The sequence below is a fragment of the Cygnus olor genome, chromosome 4, assembly GCF_009769625.2.
Source record: "Cygnus olor isolate bCygOlo1 chromosome 4, bCygOlo1.pri.v2, whole genome shotgun sequence".
Taxonomy (NCBI): domain Eukaryota; kingdom Metazoa; phylum Chordata; class Aves; order Anseriformes; family Anatidae; genus Cygnus; species Cygnus olor.
The window spans coordinates 44940387-44959922 of NC_049172.1; the positions used below are offsets into that span (position 1 = coordinate 44940387).

The 19536-nt window shown below is 38.4% G+C and overlaps 1 protein-coding gene across 3 annotated transcripts in view; it reads right to left on the reverse strand.

The window, feature by feature from the left end:
* Positions 1-18595, reverse strand: part of USP53 (ubiquitin specific peptidase 53) — a 40613-nt gene extending 22018 nt beyond the window's left edge. Inside the window, exons 1-4 of one of the 3 annotated variants that reach the window (XM_040556204.1) lie at positions 17430-18595; positions 7505-8245; positions 5065-5157; positions 1083-1217 (exon numbers count right to left, since the gene is read on the reverse strand). In XM_040556204.1, the coding sequence (XP_040412138.1) occupies positions 1083-1217; positions 5065-5157; positions 7505-7648 (372 nt within the window). In that variant the 5' untranslated portion in view covers positions 7649-8245; positions 17430-18595. Of the gene's footprint in view, positions 1-1082; positions 1218-5064; positions 5158-7504; positions 8246-10406; positions 11289-17182; positions 17274-17429 lie in introns of those variants that run through there. The other 2 variants (XM_040556205.1, XM_040556206.1) reach the window with 2 other exon arrangements.
* Between the last annotated feature and the right edge of the window lie 941 nt (positions 18596-19536).

Below are 19536 nucleotides of genomic sequence, written 5' to 3' on the forward strand. Positions count from 1 at the left end.
CTGATCACGTTTAGCATTTATGCCAACACAATGAGTACTGCTGACAGAGGCCTGGAAAAAGCTTATAAATAGCACATGCCTTATCCCATCCCCAGTCTTTTTAATGAAAAAGAAAAAAGGTACTATGATTGTCATTTGTTTGGCCCCTGTATCGGCACAGCCATTTTTTTCTCTTTCGCGAAAAACACCAGAGGTAATAGGAGGAAGAAAATATAGGCAGATAATTCAGGTAGCAGATATTTTCAGGGGTCACAACACATTCTGCTTAGATGAAGAACTGATGAGATTCCCTTTCCTGACTGCAATTCATTAGCCTGTCTGCAAACACTCAAAACAACCACTTTAAGCGAGTTCTTCATTGGATTTTCCTATGTATTTGAAAATGCACCTGGCAGGTAGGTGTTCATTTGTGGGTTATTCCAGAGGTTGTTGAAAGCTGAAAGTAATCAAAGCAGCAAACATATTTTCTGTACCTGTTATATTTTTTATTAGGGTGAACAATTTTCATTGTTCAGAGGACAGACCTCCCAGAAAAGTTTCTTTACCAGTGTCAATGTGACCTTGAGTCATCTTTTATGACCACAATAACCATTCACGCTTTTCAAAGAGAGACTTCATAAAAGCAGCAAGTAACTGCAGCAAGAGTTGAGATCTTCAAGTTTTTGTTCACTCTTGGATAAGATACTGGAAATCTCTTCTGCAGAGATGCCAGCAATGAGCTGACTAGTTGAAATGGAACATCTTTCAACGGGTGTTAAGAGAACCCTTCTCTCCATCCAAAAATTTTTGGGAATGAGAGAGAGTTACTTCTCCTCACTCACCTCCTGTAGTGATGATGTTTCACACACCCCTCTGTCTGAGACACAGAGTTAGGAAAGAAAGTATGGAGCAAATGCAAGACTACTCCATTTCACATTACTACTTACTGTGGGTGTCTCCATAAATTGACATAAACAAGATCAGCAGTATTATGCTACTTGTATCCTACCTGTGAGTCTAAATTTACCAAAACAATAAGCCAGGTTGGCATCCTTTCTATAAAGCTAACATAATCCTACTTGACTATTGTAAAGAATACTCACAAAGCATTCTGCTGCATCATCCATGAATCCGAGCTGGAAACGTTGTTCATCTTTAAAACTTTCCGCCAGGGCATGTCTCATATTATCTGACGGGAGTGCTTTTTCTCGACTGTGTTGAAATTGTGAAAATATTGCCTAGGAAGAAATATGATTACTCAGCTTAATTAGCCACTTAACTATGTACTGCAGTTCTATTCAAATAGATCAGTTCTTATGCAGCATGCCTAAACAGCAAATATAAAAAACAAATATATGCAAATTTACAAATGACTACTTTCTCTTGAAGTTACTCAAGTTCCATGTTCTCACCATTACTTGTTCAATTATAAAAAGTTAAGCTACCAAATGGAACTCTGATTCAGTAGAAAAAAACACAAAGCATATAAAAATGCAAAAAGCAAGCCTTTCAGCTCCCAAAAGCAACACAAAACTTTGGTCTGTAATTATGCAGCTTTTTTAATTTGGCCACTGGAATAGTGGTTCATGCTTAAGTATCTCATCTTTACAGATCGTATGTATTTCTTAGGGGCACAATGTAATTTTAGTTTAACATATACCACTTATTTAATAATACCTTTACATTACTATTTCAGACAGGATCATATCTTTATTAAAACGATGGATATGCAAAAAAACTCCCATTATATAGAATGCTGAAAATCCTTGCTATTAAATCAACTATCTACTCAACCAGCGTATACAGTAAGACAAGAAAACCGGTCAATATTTGTAGTTCCAGAACATGAAAATAAACTGCATTTGATTTTTTCTTCGTTTCTCAGAAGAGACAGTTGGCTGCTACTTTTCTTTTTGGCAGATATGCATGTAAGTGACCTCATTATTTAGCAAGTAAGGAAGGTTGACTTTAAAAGAACTGAACGTTAAAAGCCATTAAGTTTGCAGACATTTAAGGGTGTATTCCACTCTTAAAAATTCTCTGAAGTCAAACTTCTGAGAAAAAAAGAAGAGAAACAAAGCACATCGGGAGAAGTCATGTAAAATATAAATAAGGATATTCATTCTTCACATAGGCCTCCTAGGTAAAAAAAAAATAAATAAATAAATCTGTTGTACAGAAGGCAAAGAAGCAACAGACACCCAAAGTTTCAGTACTAATAAAGTAGCGTTTTAAACATGATGCATTCCGGTATAAGTGCCTGTCAAATATTTAAAACTTCCCTCTCATGCCAAAAAGCATTTTAGCAGCCTCCATGTTCTAAATCCCACTCCAGCAGTACCCAGAAATAAAAAAAAGATCATATTTAACACACAGAACACCAATATTTTTAAAAAAGTGTTGAACAGAGTAAAACAGAACTTACTGGCTTAGCTAGTAAACTTACTAGTTTACACCATAGGCTCAGAAAAAGCCATCAAACCCTAGAATAGCACTTACATAGGGGAAAAAAAAAGTCAAATTCCTTTTGGAAAGGTTAAAAAAAATACAACAGACAAAACAATTTTTTATTTTTGAATAAGAAGGGGTAAAATAGCCCCAAACCATAAAAAAAACACAAACAAGTCGCTGAAATGCATCCTCATCCAGCACATACACCACATGAATATAAAAATGCCCCAGGTTCAGAACACAAAAGCAGAATCACTCAACCAGTATCTCTAATAAGCCAAGAAAGCAAAACCAGTAGTGCACATAATGACTGAGGACAGATACTTCCAAATGAGTTAACTACAGTGGTGTTTCTGGTTCAATACCTAGGCTACTGGCCATACAGTTATAAAGAATGCAATTATGTCGTTAAAGCAATGACCAATTCAATTCTAACCAATTACAGAACAGGCAGCAATATGGCTTATCATTGTTGTTGGGAACTTACCAAAACAGAAAGACATGACAGTCCAAGCAATGCAAAATATTCAGGTTTTGTAAGCCATTTAGAAAAATGGCACAAGAAAATGCATTATGGGAGTAATCAAACCTTCTAGAGCAGATACTTGAAAGAATAAAGAAAATCACAAGTCCTAAATTGCAGTAGCCTTACAGAGGAGCTAAAGCTAGTGTGTTGTTTTGGGAGGTGACTTAAAGTGATGCAAAACCTATTTCACTTTGTACCGGAGCCCCAATAATTACAAAGGAAAAGGGTATTAACGTACAGCAAATAGCAAGTTTAGCTTAGAAAAAAGCAGCCGGTCTTCACAAATGCACCATTGGCACAGACCAACTCATTACTTATGTTCATTTGCAACTTGACATGGTATCTTCGTGTTTCTGAGCACCTTAAAACTGCTACAGTATTTTTTACTATGATTTTAGCAATGTCATTACTCACATAGAGAATGCAGTATACATACATTCCAGACATTGCCACCATTCAATCACTCTGAATTTCTGAAAGTCAGTTCCAATGCATCATTGAACAAGACGATATATGACCAGCACTTAATGTGTAATATGGGTCAAACCAAAAGGGATAGGCCACAAATCTTACTCTAGATTATCACATCAGATGTAAACATGACTTCTCGCACACACAACAATAAAAGATTATATCTAAAGATTTTATCTAAAAACAGAAGTGTGCCAAGTTATGGTTTGGACTTCATGTAGTAATAAGACCAAGTGTCCAGCACACAGAAGAACATATAATATGCATGAAAACCCTGGTGAAACAGAAAGCCCCATTAAGTTCTGTGGAGTTAAAAGCTTGTAAAAAGGTTGGGAAAAAGCCTCAGGAATCAAGTCTGAATATGAGTAGTTGCATCAAAACCTACTTCATCTTGTTTGTTTTTTAAAACGAACCATTTTAACCAAAGAAGTAAAATGACACCTAGGAAAGCTATATTTGGGAAAAGAGAGACCAGTGGACAGATCAGCTGTACTATATCACAATCATGATAAACACTAAAATGGTTTGAAAAAAACCTACACAGAATACATAGATTATACACCTCCTGAAAGACTAAGTATCACTGCAAATACTTCTTGCCTCAAAATGTTTATTCATTAACAAAGTTTGGTCTGTAAAATGCCCTGTGAATAAACTCTAACTGGAAACACCTGACAAATACTTGGCTTATCCTTGCCTACAATTTAGTATAGTCAAAAAACACTTCCTTGATGAATTTCATTTCTAAATAGTGTTGACCCTTTCAGCTCTCTCCATACAAGTGATTCTTGGTTCTGTATATAACTATACAGAAACCCAAACCACCTTTGTTGTCAGTAAAAGTAGAAAGTGCATATTACTAAAAGAACAAGCAAACAAAACAAAAACTCCTATGCATTTTTCATTGGGAATTTTATCCCAATGGAACATGAGATACGATGTTTACAGTTCTTCCCTGGTAACTGAAGGCAGCCAAATACCATTGCAGTAGAAATAGCAAGAACCTAACAGAAATCATTTGTTTCTAGACTTCAGATGAGTTACAAAACTGAAGTACGAGTTTTGCGTGCTGGTTAAGACTTGCAGATCTGACATACTTTTACAATTCTAAAATATTACCAGCATTCTTTAAATTTCTAGTACCTCTGCCTACCTTTCACTACCTACAAGCTAAACAAGTTCTGTACAGTTACCATCAACTACTCAGAAAAAAAATCCTGAGACCTTATCAGTCAGTAATGTTATTGTACTCAAACACTGAAGGAAAGAACAAAAGCGTTTGTATGTAGATAGAAAAAACAGATCTCTACAAGGCTTGCTAGAAATTTTCAATTAGGTTATACAGTCTTAGACAACAGTCGCATGCTTAAGCAGACTGCAAATTTGTGTACTGTAATATTTCTCCTATAATAGAAGAAAATATTTGTTACAAACATCTGTTACAAATGTCCTTAAATCTAAATTGTTTCTTTATACAAGTATGATTCAATCACAAGAATGAGACCTATTCTTATTAGACATATGAACGATAAGGACATAAAATTATCAGATCTCAGTAAAATTTTCTCCCTCATTTTTTAAGATGTATAGGGAGAAATGCATAATGATTCATTCTAAAATTTTTATTCATTATTTACCTTTAAAGCACAAAATATGCATGCATCTCCCTGGCACACGTGTCCAGTTAAACCTCTCAAACTTCGTCGAAATATGTCAAGTTGCCATAAAACCTATAAAAGATGCACAGAAAATAAGTAATGCATTTTGAAAGCTCTACATTTAACACAATAACATGCACTAGATTTCTCTTCTTCCTCCTGATTTTACATAACATTTACAATACGAGCACCAGGACTGCTAAATGATGATCCTTTTCCATTAGCTTAGTAAATTGTGGAAGGTTTGCATTCACAACTCTTGTATAAAATGTAGATCTCATTTTTAAACTTTTGAAACAATGGCACTATACTTCATGTTGGAAATGCTGAAATGCTCTTTAGGAAACGAGAAGTAAGCTTAACTGTGTACTGAGAGTGCAGTAGTATATGTTATGGCTTTACATAAGAGGAAAAAAGCTATGAGGTCTCATTTTTCCTCTCTCCCTCTTTCAAATAAAAGAGATGAAGACACGGAAACTGAATTGCTAGGTAAAATGTGAACAGCATTTAATTTTGCTCTCTTACTAAAAACTATCACTGAAATACATTTGTTTTTCCACAGTTCAAGATAATCCACTTGTGCTTTATCAGTTGCAAGTTTCTACCTTTTATTTGTGTAGCTACTGTATATAAAGGTAACGTCAATTTAGTCGCACTATCCTGCTTTCAGTATCTACTATCTTAGTTGCACAATCAGTGCAGTAGTTCACAAAGTCGCCATAAAAAATAAATGCATAAAAATGAGTTCTTGAGAGACACTGTAACACAACAGTTGCAAATCCAGAAGAAAAATTTCTATCTATAAATATAAATGCTAAAATGAATTAGGATATTTTTGAAAAGGAATGTTAGAACCTGTTCTGAAGGTTGAACAAAGGAGAGAAAAGAAAGGAACACATTCCTCCTTTTAAAAGGGCAGTCACCAATCATCACCCACCATGTGATAAACAGCAGTATGTTGTAAAATACTAGGACTGTCTGAAAGCATAACTAAAAATGACTTAGGGTTTAATTCCAGGGCACCCTAGGGGAAACTACCAAAACTAAAGAAGAATATAGGTCATGCTGTTCTCATTAAATCCAACGCAGCAAACTCATTCTACAGAGCCTATTGTACGTTTTTGTTTTAAACCTATTTAGATACCACATTTACATGGCATGTGCATATCTCACCTCCTGTGTTCATATCTATACCATTTTTAAGACTTATTTTTGTTGTTGGATGGCTTTCTTCACCCTTTTTTTTTTTTTTTTTTAAGGGAAGTCCATGCATCTATTAAGACCTCTGCCAGTTTGGCAAATAATTCTGTACAATTTGCAAACAACCAGGGCCAAAATCTAAGCATTACAACAAAATATACTCTTATACCCTATATTTGCACATTTTTTATTTTTTTTTAAACTTTTACTTTTTTGATTTAAAAAGACCTAAAACTAAACTACTGCTAGTATTCTGGCTTGCAGACAACCTGGAAAGGATAGCACTGTTCTGTCACAGAATTAATTATATCCCCATATTCTGTCACAAATAGGCTTGTAAAAGACCAACTTTTATCATGCTAACATCACTGTACTACTAAACTATACTTAAGAGATCTAAACAGGCAACGCTTTTTTCAATTAAAGTTCACAGAACAGTACATAGGCAATACTTGCAAGAATTTGACCTGTAACAGATATGCACACAGAGTAAAAAGATACTTAAGTCATATTTCTTTGGTATCAATTGTATCTCCTGCTCTACTAATTCCATAAGGCTTTCCTAAAATTAGAATCAAAGCTTTCAACTGCATGTGCATCTTCTGATATGCCCCAGTGACACAATTTAATGTACTAATTCTGAGAAAACAGCATTTCAATAAAAATAGTATCCTATTCAATACATGTAGTAGTACTAGCTGCTGCACATTTTAAAAAAAAGTAAATTTGGTAGGTAATAAAAACACTATGTTTAACAAACATTGGTTTTAAAATTCAAACACTAAGTTTTAAAGTTATGAGTAATAAGCTGCCAAATATGAAAAGAAAGTTTTACTGTTATTCTTAATGTATGCAAGCAATATAACATGCTGTCATTTTTGGCAGAATTAAATATTTAACATTCACAATCAATTCCTTAAAATCAAATTCTAAACAAAATTATTCCTAGCATTGTCTTTTTTCTATGATAGCCACCTTTTACAGGAAAGTCAATTCCAGAAAGCCATAATATTCTGTCTCAATTCGCATCATTAAAAAGTTTAATAACTTGAGAACTGAATTTAACACCACTGGAAAACATGGTGTTTTTCTGTAGAATGCACATACTGCAATACAAAAAATAATAGAAACAGCATTTCCAAGAGAACCCTTTCCCTGTCATGATCATCTAAGCTCCAACAAAACGAGAACTACTTAATAAATCAAAAAAATTTCTTACCTGAACAGCACTATTTAGAAAGCAGCTGTTTTGTCCTGGTTCATTTAATAAACCTTTTGTCGGGGCCAGGGACAATATACTTCCAGGCTGATAAACTTTTCCAAGGTTACCCCCAGGTTTCCTTAAAAATTTCACCCATGCCATTATTTTCCAGAGTTTATAATTGCACTATTTACACTTAAATATTTAAGGATATGATGGGTGCAAGGCAAAGAAGAAGGTCCTAAGAGAATCGCTGTAAAGTCATGACATTCCATTCAGCCCTGTGTAACAGTAACCATTCAGGGGGTTTAAGTCCTTATTCCAGGAGCAGCTGTCAGCAATCTATCAGGATCAGTCTGTCAGTTAAAATATAACCACATAAAAGTTTTCAAATGAAACTTTCAAAAAAAAAGAAAAAAACATATGGTGTCCAGTTAAGGTTAAAATTCATTAAGGTTAAAATACATGAAAGTTATTTGAATAAAAGTTCTTATTAAGCAAGTTGCACAGTAATTGACTTCTTCTTCCAGGGATATCAATAAAGTATACTGTAAATCATGAGTTGTATTATATCACGAGGTTATATATATCACAGAAATGGAAAATTCTTGACAGGCGTTATACTCCTGTTTTCTGACTTGAAAGGCATTATACTCCTCTTCTCTGACTTCCGTCCATCTTTTTACTTTTAACTGTGGCCCACAAAATATATTCCAGTTTAGAAGACTCCATGTTTATCTCATTCTCTTTCAAGTGAATCTGAAATAGGAAAAAAATAATATAAAAACAGATTTTTCAAAAACGTTAAAGATCTAAATAAATAAATAAGATGGCTGTAACAACCGCTTAATATACAGGCAGATGCAATAATCAGGGAAGAAAAGAAGAAAATTTCCACCCCATAGCTTTCTCAAGACAGAAAAATTATTTTGTCTGTCATAATCAGTTATTTTCTAGTTTACTATACACCTCTAGAAACCACGATAAAGTTTGGATTCTGCTAACAATATGTAGCACAGCTTGTAAAAAGAACACATGACATGTGTTATTCTAACTTTGAATCTCAAAGCCTAATTAAAACATTACCAAGAAATAAATATTTTTGTTCTACACTTGAAAACCTAAGATGCTTTTGATTTCAGTATCCCAACAAATCACATGAATTTATGCCTATGTTTTACGATTCTGAAGATGTTATAGATGGATTCTCAGCTTTCAAAGTTTTGTACTACTTAGTAAACACTACAAAAATACTTCATTAATCTAGTTGCATTCTTAAAGCATCTAGAGAAACACAGCTAGAAGCAGAGCAAGAATGTTTCAATAGCAGTCCTAGACCAGTGACTGCCCCAATAACCAACTCCAAGATTCTCCAGTTCCAACAGTAAGAGTCTCTCCTTGCTGAAGGCACGTATTTCCAGTTAAATGACTCATCATCCAGAACACCATCAAAAGCACATTTAAAGCCCATACAGTGATCCTCTCAGAACAATGGGTTATCCAATCAGTTTGGTATTATTACAACATCCGTATACATACTTAAAGTAATAGCACAGAACAGAATAAACTTGAATGAACCAAAGCTATTACGACTACATATTTGGGAAAGGGAAAAAAAAAAAAAAAGTGAAATATGGGCCTTCCACATCACAGACAACCTATTCACCTTAAATTTTACAAGCATGCGAGATACTAAAGATGTATCAGGGTACACAAAAACTTGCAGCTTTCTCACTATAATTTTTTCCACTATGAAAGCCTTTTCAGAATGGTGAGCAATTAAAAAAAAAATAGTAGTCCAACTACAACAGATAATCTGGAAGATAACTTTGCCCAGCTCAGAGCTACCACCAACACATTCACATCAAGCAATTCTACTGCTCTCAAGTATTGTATAGCTGGAACACCACAGAAACATACCACATGACTTTCAAACATAACTGCAGGAAGACTTGCAACCCTAAAACCCCTTAGTAAAAAGAAGCATTTATACTTGCTTGTATTGTTAAAAATCAATAACTGGAACATAACCAAAAGTCCCTTTTGCCCAGTGCATAATCAAATGTTTTCTGTTTGTTTACTGATGTTACTGCATCTCACCCGTAAGTAATTTGATTTAATAATACTGGAAATAGTAAGTGTGATTTGTGACAGCACTGAGCAAAGAATCTGAAATCTAACTGGAAACTGACCTTGACAGACTATCACGTGATTATTTTGTGTTCTTTATGTTCACTTCAATAAACCCAGAAAGGGAAAAAAGAAAAAAGATGCAGTGGGTAACTGTAAACACATATTAGTTTAAGATCTTATTAAAACCTTAAACTAAAGGGAGTATCAACTTCAAATTTTATTTCCACATGAAAGCCAAAGTTAAAGTGCTCCATAGCATAACAACTACTCTTCTGCAAAGGAGCAAACTCATAGAAAACAGGGACAGAGGTGAAGGTAAGAAAGGGTAAAATGAAGCTTAATACAGAAGATTAAAGATTGTCTCAAGTCAGGTATGCAGAGGTGGTAACAGATCCACACAGTGCAAGTGAAAGAAAAATATCTTTAACAAATATTTTCATTAAAGTCTTGCTACAATATATAAATAGAAAATAATGAATAAAGAGGAGCCAAGAAAAAAAAGTGCATAACTGGTTATATATATATACAAACCCCCACACATATATAATACATATATATACACTAGGAGCCAGTATCTTGTATCAAAAACACCTAGTAATAGAAAGCATCATTTTGATCAGTCTCCTGCTATCATGCGGAACTTTTAATCTCTAAAAATAATAATCTAGATATAACCATGAATTTAAAAAAAATGAGAAAAGTCTTACACATTCAACTCTTTCAACTGTTAAAATACTTCCTGCTGATTTCTGAATTAGTACTCCTATATCTATGCTAAAAAACTGACCTACTACATTTTTGTCACAGGGAAGCTTCTTGAGTCCCCATTTTCCCTTCCTGCTGTTGCCCCGGAAGACAAAGCTAAATGTAAGATGGACAATTTTTGGTAACCAGCAGTATCAAAACAGGTACACTGAAGAGAAAAAAAAAATGGAAAGAGTGGATCAGGAACAGCCTGGATGGCCTGCAGCAGCCACGAAGGAATTGAGCATTTGCACTCTACCGCATACCTGAAACGTCCCTCGCTGAGTTCCTACCTTTGACACATGGGTGCAATACGATCAACACGGGTCTGACCCAGAAGCACCAGACTTGCTGTCAGGGTCACCCAGCCTAAAGTGTCCTACTTAATACATCACACCTCACATTTCTAGAGCTGCTCCAACAGTGAGTGGGACTCCACCACCACTGCTGATTCTGCTAGCCTGTCCTCTGCTGTCTGCATTTCTGTGTAAATAGCACTCAGCCTAGAGCAGCTGAGTAATGTGGGAAGCACTAGATGGAAAGTAAGGTAGGCTACACATTAGTGCTAGAACACGCAAGTTATATGCAAAAATAAATGTTTCTAGTATCTAAATTACAGGTGAAAACAGATCTTACGTATTCAACTACAAATGCACTGAAGAGGGGTCTGTGAAGTTGGACTACAGTTGGTTATTTAAAGAAAATCAAGAACAGACAAGAATCACAGGATTCAGCTCAGGCCAAAAAAAGAAAGTGAACACTTGCTCCATAAGTAAGTTACTTTCTCATCTGAGGAAAAGCCTAATGATATACCCAAAGTCACGTTAAGTTTGGGAAACATATGTGTTGTTCTTTTTAAATGCAAAAGTGAGATAGGGTTCTGTTTCACCCAGGTAGTAGCTAAAACAGACAGATGAAAAATGTAACATACTTAAAGAAATTTTACCTCTGTCAATTTCGTTTCCAGCCCTGGGACTTACATCAATCGATAAGGGCAGAAGAGCTTCCATCAATGTTTGTTTCTTAGCATATTTCAAGAACAATTTCACCATGCTTCTGAACAAGAGATTTATGCATCCATATGGAACAGGGGCAAAGGAACACAACAACTCTGAATTTAAACTGGTCTATACTTTAACTGATAAGAAATACACACATTGTTTGGAAACAAAGTTCTTTCAGAACAATTCAGATAAGAAGCATTCATTCACTAATATTTTCAGGAAACTCATTTTGCTTTACATTTCATGGGTGTCCTAAGACAGTGCATGCACTGAGTGAGCATTTAGGTGTTGGGATGGGTTTCAGAGAAGTTGCGATTCACTGCAGGAATTTTATAAAAATGGTTCTCTGCTAGCTCTCTGTTAATATCATATCACATTAAGATGCTTCCTGTTTAATTTCACATCCACAAAGCTGTAAATAAGAAGTATTTCAGCTATCACACCAGGTAAGTGCACACAAACCTATTTAGGATAAATAAAATGATATATTGCAGAAGACATTCATTGCATGGTTTTCATATGCAGGCCAGATATCCATTTACCAGAGCACTGTGGTATTACAGTCGTGTGGCCTCTATTAAGAGCCCACAACATCAGTACACCTTTTCTAGAAAATTTCAATACAACACAAGAAGAATCAGAAGTGACTGCTTAAAAGTTATCCTTATGCAACCTTCTAAAATAACTCTCTATAAACGTATTCTTTAAACTGCATATGTCAGACTAAACATCCCCCAGCAATTCAAACATGAATCAATTTTAAAAGAAGAAAAAAAAAGTAAGAACGGTATATCAAATAGCTATTCATTTAAAAAATTTCTCTGCAATTCCACTAGGGCTTTGCACTGAATTGGCACCGGAGTCCCTTTGTTTTATTAACTGCTGTCCTTCTCCCCAGAAGTTGTCACACAAAACAAGTAACAGAAAGTAGGTGTGAAATAATCCTATCTCAACCCAGTTCTCCGGTCAATATGACCAACCAGTCCTACTCTGGGGTTGGAAATCCCACCAGCCTCTCTTCCTCCACTACCGTCCTGTATCAAGTACACTGCATCACTTCTTATTTGCTAGTAAGGGGACCACTGTAGAAGAGCCTTCCAACTGTGCCGTGAGCAATGTGATTAACATCTGGCACGTATTTGCTGTTGCAGCCTCTCCCTAAGGAGAGAAAAGTTTATAGTAGCATCTTGTTTTGAAATTTATGTTGTACAAATGTCTCTTAGCTTCTTTAACAGAAGAAAAAAAAAGCCAGGATCAAACAAAGCTGTTGTAGAGGATGCTGGCAAGGACACATGCTCTTTAGTCACAGCAAACTTAGCTTGATTTGGACCATCCACCAGGAGCATTATTCCTCTGCCAACAAGCCTGCTCTCGCTGGAAGCTGTTCCATAAACCAGAGAAGTGATGCTGCTGATCAGCTGTGGCTCCTTCCCCAGCCCACGAGGTTTAGATAAGCATTTTGATGACTGGGACACAGACCACTGACTCCTTTCATCTAAATTCAATATTCTCCAGGACTGTAATTACGAGTTGAAGACTGTCCTTACACATCTGTGGTAAGCCAGTGTCACTAAGAGCACCAAAGCATTTATTAGCCAGTGGGGTTTTGAAGTTCTTCGTTAAGTTCCTGGCTTGACAAAGGTGTGGGTGACTGATGATTGATCATAATTTGTCCAAACCACACAGAGTCTTCAAGAGCAGATATTTCATGCAGAGTTAAATGACATGCTATGGAAGAATTTTATCACCTGGGAATTAAAGAAATATTCTTGCCTTTCAGACTAAAGGGATCAGTTTTGGATGACTGTTCTCTACCAAAGCTGCTAAACAAAGGCTATGAATTTTTAAACCAACAGCTATTTATCAACTTATATTCTCCTACCTTGCCTAATTTTAGCAACTGTTCTTTCATCATCAATGATCCCATCAAGCACCAGGCTACCCTTAGCCATGCAGTCATACAGGAGAAAATATATATATGCCTGCCACAAATCTCGCACGTTTACCTTTATAGCTTCCAGAACAACAAATGCACTACACTGCAAACAGCATGTTATCACCAGTTTTGTAGGTACACCCTAGGAATTAAGTAACTGTGGCTTGCACAGTCTTCTCAATGGAGGGAATAATGCTATTAATTTAGCTTAGGAAATGGTACAATTACTATTTTACATAAACCACTTTCTACAAGTACATTTGGGTTTAGGCATTATTGGTATGCATTCAGTTAAAACCAGTGAGATAAACAGTTGGGTCTATGAACAGTGGAGCTACCAGCCTGGCTCCTAGCAGCTGTCTCATAGCTGAACGAGCTCTGTTTTCTCCCTAGCCAGGCAGCAGAGTTGGTATATACCCAACATCTCCTTACAACGTCTCTCTTCCAGTCAGCAGCCTATTGCCATGCACTCTGGAAGTACATCATCATCGTTAAGACTTTATCCCTTCTGTCAAATTGGGTGGAAACCTGCCAACGGGTTCATAAGTTGTTGACTGTGTCTGAAATTTGGCTGAAGAATAGTTATTTGCATCATCTCAGCCTCATTTTGCAACGCATCCCAGCGCGTTGCATAGATGAGTAATGACAAACCTTCCTGGTGCCCAGCACTAAGGTTACTTTCAAGTAACTCAGCTTTCTGCTTCTGCTGGCAGCTCACACCTCTGTGCTGAGCTTGGCAACCCACCCAATGGTCTGACAACTCTGGTAGATCAATTTCTAAACTGATACATGTCACAACTTAGGAATTCAGATAACAAAAATTTGGATGGAAGAGTGACTAAATGTATTGAAAAGAAGCAAATTTATGATGGGAAACCATCAGTTTTCTGTAGTGAGAATAGCATTGTTAGGACTGTGGTTGCTTTTTTTCTCCCACCAGAATGAAATCCATCAAAAATCTAACAACTTACAACACCAAAAAATTGAGTACATGGAGTGTTTTCTGCAGTTTTAAAGCTTGTCATTTAAAATTGCCAACAGACCAAAAATCTTGATTTGTATTATGACGATACTGGAGGACACCATCTGTTTTCCCCACACACACACAGACTTTTGGAAAAAAATCAGTGATGTTGCTTAAGAAAAAGAGTAGAAAAAGACAGAATTTTGGAATGAATAAACTTTATATCCCTCCAAATGTGACTAACTCATTTTTTTGGTCGCTGGACCAATCCTGTCCCATTTCACCTTTAATACTGTGCTGAACTGTCTATGTCAACAGATCTCCTTTGCCATAACATAACATGCAGCTAATGCTGTTAGTAGTCCTCAGCCTGTTTTCAAAGGACACTATTTGCAAGAACTGAAGTTTTCAGTATTTGAAACATCAGACAGGGCAAAAACCCTTCGTTAACAGCACATATTTGCAACACAAACAACACTGTAAGACCAAAGTCACATCTCCCGCTGTGGCCATTAGCCCTGATTTTGTGGGCCATCTGCAAGCATAGCAGCCAGGGATATCGGTTTGACACATTCTTTCTACCTTCCATCACTGACTCAAGAAGTCCTCCAGAGACAAAAATGGTATTTGACGGCCATTTCTTTAGAAATCCTTCTAACCAACCTCTAAAGATATTAAAACCAGACTTTTTTCTATTTTAAAGAAATTGCCTATTTCCAGTCCATTTAGCTATCCCTCACATGCCACATCACTGCTCCTGCATGTCATACTTCTTTGTATCCTTTCAGGATGGGAGAACCAGAAGTATAGATGCTATCGCAGATGGCTTCTCTAAAAGGATACAATTTTTTCTTTAAGCTGTTCCAATGAAAACTTTCCTGTTTGCATCTAGAAGAAAACAACAGGTTCACGGTTCAGCATTTCTGGGCTGTTACAACTAGGAACCAACTTTACTCAGAGTTCCCATTGTGGCTGTTTCTAAAGATCTGAAAGAATACAGATTCCCAACATATGACACGAGCCAACATTTACAGTGAATCATCATGCACAGAAACTCTTATTTAGACTGATGAATTCAGATGAAGCAGCAGAATAGAAGCAGTAGGAAAGAGAAGGCAGCAAAAGGTCTCAGCTGTAAGAAGTTTGGAACCCAAATGCGCTAGAGCAGCAAGTTACCTCTGAGTTCTCACATGAGCCCTTCTCCCTACTGAATTCAAGCATCAGCATACATTAAATACAAGACCGGTCAAGATGATCTCAAATCAATCTGAATGTGATGAAATCTCAGGAGTACTATTCCTGACTGTCCTCATAAATACCATGAGACATATTATTAAACGAAACTACATATATTTTTGTTTCTCCATCTTCCCAATCCTTTATGATGTGTTTTCCTCAAAGATTACCAGGTACTCCCTGAACCTCAGAAAGATAGAAAGTATCTTTACAAGGTATCTTGGAAAGGTTTGTTACCCTTACAGGGTTACAAACTGTAACTTTGCCTCTCAGATTTTGGAGTAAATGCTTGATAACTAATAGAAATGCAAAACACCAGGTTTTTATTCCTCCCCCAAAAGCTTTCCGATTTCTTAAGCCACCAGGAAAAACTAAGTAACTGAATTACAAGGAAAGGTAATATGAGTATTATCTTTAACCCCACACACGTTTAATTGACTTGATAAAAGCGAACGTTCAAAACACTTACATTTCACACATACAAGTCTGCACAAACCTATCTAAAACCCTTTTTCACATCTGTAACTCTGATCCAGTCCATCTCCCCGCTACACCCTCAGCGCATCATCACTTAACCTGGCCCTGCCAAAATCCAACTTGTTTCTGCTTACGCCTAGAAAACATTTCTGAAGAACTCCTTGAAAGCGTTCCACTCTTATCCCTATGCCCATCAAGTGACTGTTTTACTGCACCCAGAGCCATCAGCTGAGGAACACCAATGAGCATCGCAACCAAGACTGTGGAAAGCAATGTAACTGACAGGCAATAGCACTGATGCTGTCCCTGAAGTCTCGTGGGTCTCACACCCAAACAATTCTGCCAGTAGTACATCATGCACGCTGTACGACTGGAAAATATTCTGCACTATCAAGTTTTGATATGAAAATCAAGCACATTTTACGTGTTTTTATCATCAGCATCCCCCTGTTCCGGGATAAGAACTTTTTACCAAACTAATTTGATCTTTAAAGGAAAAAAACTGTAAAGACATCTTACATTGCAACAAGGCTAAGACAAGAGAACATCGTTTGTTATTTATTTAGACTAATTTCTATTCAAATTGTAACATGAGCTCTCCCTGCTTTGAGAGCCAAAGTCACCACTCTAACCGGAGCAGGACGGGATAACCACCGCGGCCACAGGTGCGAGGGGGAAGGAGACGCGCACACACCATCAGTTAGGTAAAACACTACTCACATGACTAAGCTTCTGCTCTTAAAATAATCCTAGCAACTTCAAAGTCAAGCAGGAGGGAATTTTTTTTGCGTGCGCAGAATAAAGGATTAAGCAGAGACATGCAAAAGCCGCACTTATTTTGGGAAGGGAAAGAACGAGACGCGTTTCCTCAACAGCTTCTTCTCAAATATTTGCATCGAGAAATCACAGCGAGGGGCAGGCTCCGGCTCGGACGGGTTCCCGAGCAGTTTGCACGGGGTACCTGCCGGCTCCTGGGGCTCCACCGGCTGGGACCCGATCCCACTCGGAGCAGCCCCACGCCACCTGCGCTGGCACTTCCTGTTCCCAACAGCCTTCGAAAACACTCCCTAAAACCCCGCCGACGGGCAACGTGACTCCGGCATTAAACATTAACCCCGCGCTCCGGCTCTGCCCGAGCCAGCAGCCCGGCACGGAGCCACCCCCCCCGCCCGGCTCCCCCAGCCCACCCCACCAGCGCCCACCTCGCTCAGCCCCGGCCCCGGCCGCCGCCTCCCGGCCGCTGAGGGGGCGCGCGACGCCCTGAGGAGCGGCCGTTACCCCCCAACGGCCGGGCGCGCGACGCGGCCCCAGACGCGGCGGCGGGGGAACGAACGGCCCGCGGGGGTCCCCCCCCCGCCGCTGCCCCCCGTGGGTGGGTGCGTGAGGGGACGGGGGGAAGCCGCCTCCCCGTCCCCAGCACCAAGCCGCGGCGCCCCCTCCTCGCCTCACCTCCCGGCCCCGCAGCTCCTCTCTCTCCCCCTCCCAGCGGGCGACTCCGAGCGCGGCCCCGCCCTCGCGGTAACTTTTCCTCCCTCCTCCGTCTACGCCGGGTCTCGCGCTCGCTCCTCCTCCGCGCCTGCGCGCTGCGCGAGCCGCCGTTCGCCCGCTCCCCCCACCCCTCGCTGGGGCGCGAGGCCGGCCGTTGGGCGGGTGCCAACGGTTGGCGCGCGCGGCGTGGCCTCGGCCGTTAACGCCCCTCTGGCCGGCGGCTGAGGGCAGCGGGAGCTGAGGCGAGGCTGTCGCTGAGGGCGTCGTTACCCCCCCCCCTCCCCCCGGGAGGAGCCCCGACGTAACCGGCCGGTTGCAGGCATGAGGCCGGTGTTGGGGCTGCTCCAAACCGCTGGGTTTGGGAGTTAATCGCCTGGTAAAACGGACGGGGCAGCGGGTGTTTTTCCAGCAATTGTTTGTCAGGGCTGGCTGCTGGATGTCTGTCAGCACGCTTTGGCTCTACGCGAGGTGACCGTGAAGTTACACAGGCACGGGGGTGCCTGTGGGATGAGGGCGGTTTTGATGACAGACCCCAAGCAAGTGTACACGTATCCCAAAGCTGCCTTGCGTTTCAGTTCCACAGAGCTCAGAAAGATCCTACTTAGTATCACCTAAAGATCTGCCCTGGGGTCATCACCCCAAAGTCATGTTCCCTATTATTTTTATCTGGTCTATTATTTTGGGGAGGGAGGAGTGTTTCCTTTTGTTATTTGCAAAAGGAATTGTATGTTGATGAATACTTGTGTTTCTAGTTGCTCAAGTGCCTTAAGTACTTTGCTGTTATTTTCTTGGATAAAGATGTAGATTTCATTAACACATTTCACTTCTAGGCTAGTAATGAAAATATGTGTTACCACACCCAGTACCAGTCTTTAGCACGTGACTTTTTACATTCCCATTTTTCCAATTGACTTTTTATGGTCTTTGAGGATTGGACAAGTGTTTATGTGTATGAATGCACGTTCACTTTTGCAATACCACCTTCTGCAATAATAAGTAAAGTCCTTTCCTTGTAAAGCTCGCTTCCCTCATATCCTTTAGATCATCCAGACTGCAGTAATGTTTTGCTCCAGAAGATACTGTGTGAAGTACGAGGCGCTGCATCGAATAAGTTCACTGCCTCATGTAAATGCTACAGTTTTGTTCATCATTTATCCATTTTCATCAAAAAATCAATTTTAATCCATTTTGATCAGATTGTTTTTGCTAGTGTTTCTTCCATGATATTGCTAGTGTAAGAAGCTTGCTGGCAAAGGCAATTTTCTCAGTTTCACTGTCCAACATTTATTATCAAGTAGCCAACTTTTTACTTCAAAAAATTATATATTTTGGGGAGAGTTACAATTAAATTGTCCAAACTTTATATATATATATATATATATATATATACACATCTCAGTGATTTGGATAGTCATATTCATAAATTGGAGATCTTTAATACAAGATTAGTATAATTTTTTTTCTTAAGACTTTCAGATGTTATGGCCAATAATGTATATACTTTATGGTTGCTTAACAGATACTTTTTACATTGTTCACAGTAACAGGTACAGTATATGTTTCCCAATTTTTGTGATTTTTGAAGGGAATATAATATTTGCTTCTCCTGTTGTCCTAAGATTCATACAGCATTTTGGCACAACAACCATGTTCTGATGTTTATGTAGAACTTTCTTAACTGTGTATTGATAGGTGTTTGAATCTCTAGTTTTCAGCAGAAATTTTAAAGTGAAGTCACATTAGAAGTCAGCATGTTAATATTACCATTAAAAAGTCCGCTTTAGTGTTAGTACACTTTGTTATGGTATATTTAAAAAAAACATTGTCCGTATCATTTTGGTTAGTATCTGTTTAGTCCTTGATCCCTGCATTACTTCTTTGCAAAGCCAGTCTTGCAAAGGCGTCAGTGAATCCCAAACTAGCATTATGACTTCATTGCAACTATGACCTTATTTTGATATTTTTGCTTCTCCATGTACTCTGCTTTCTCGTTTGCCTTTGCCCTTTTCCTCAGCACAGATTTGTTTTTCATTGCTAATCTTTTAGAAGTCCCTTAGGACGTATACCG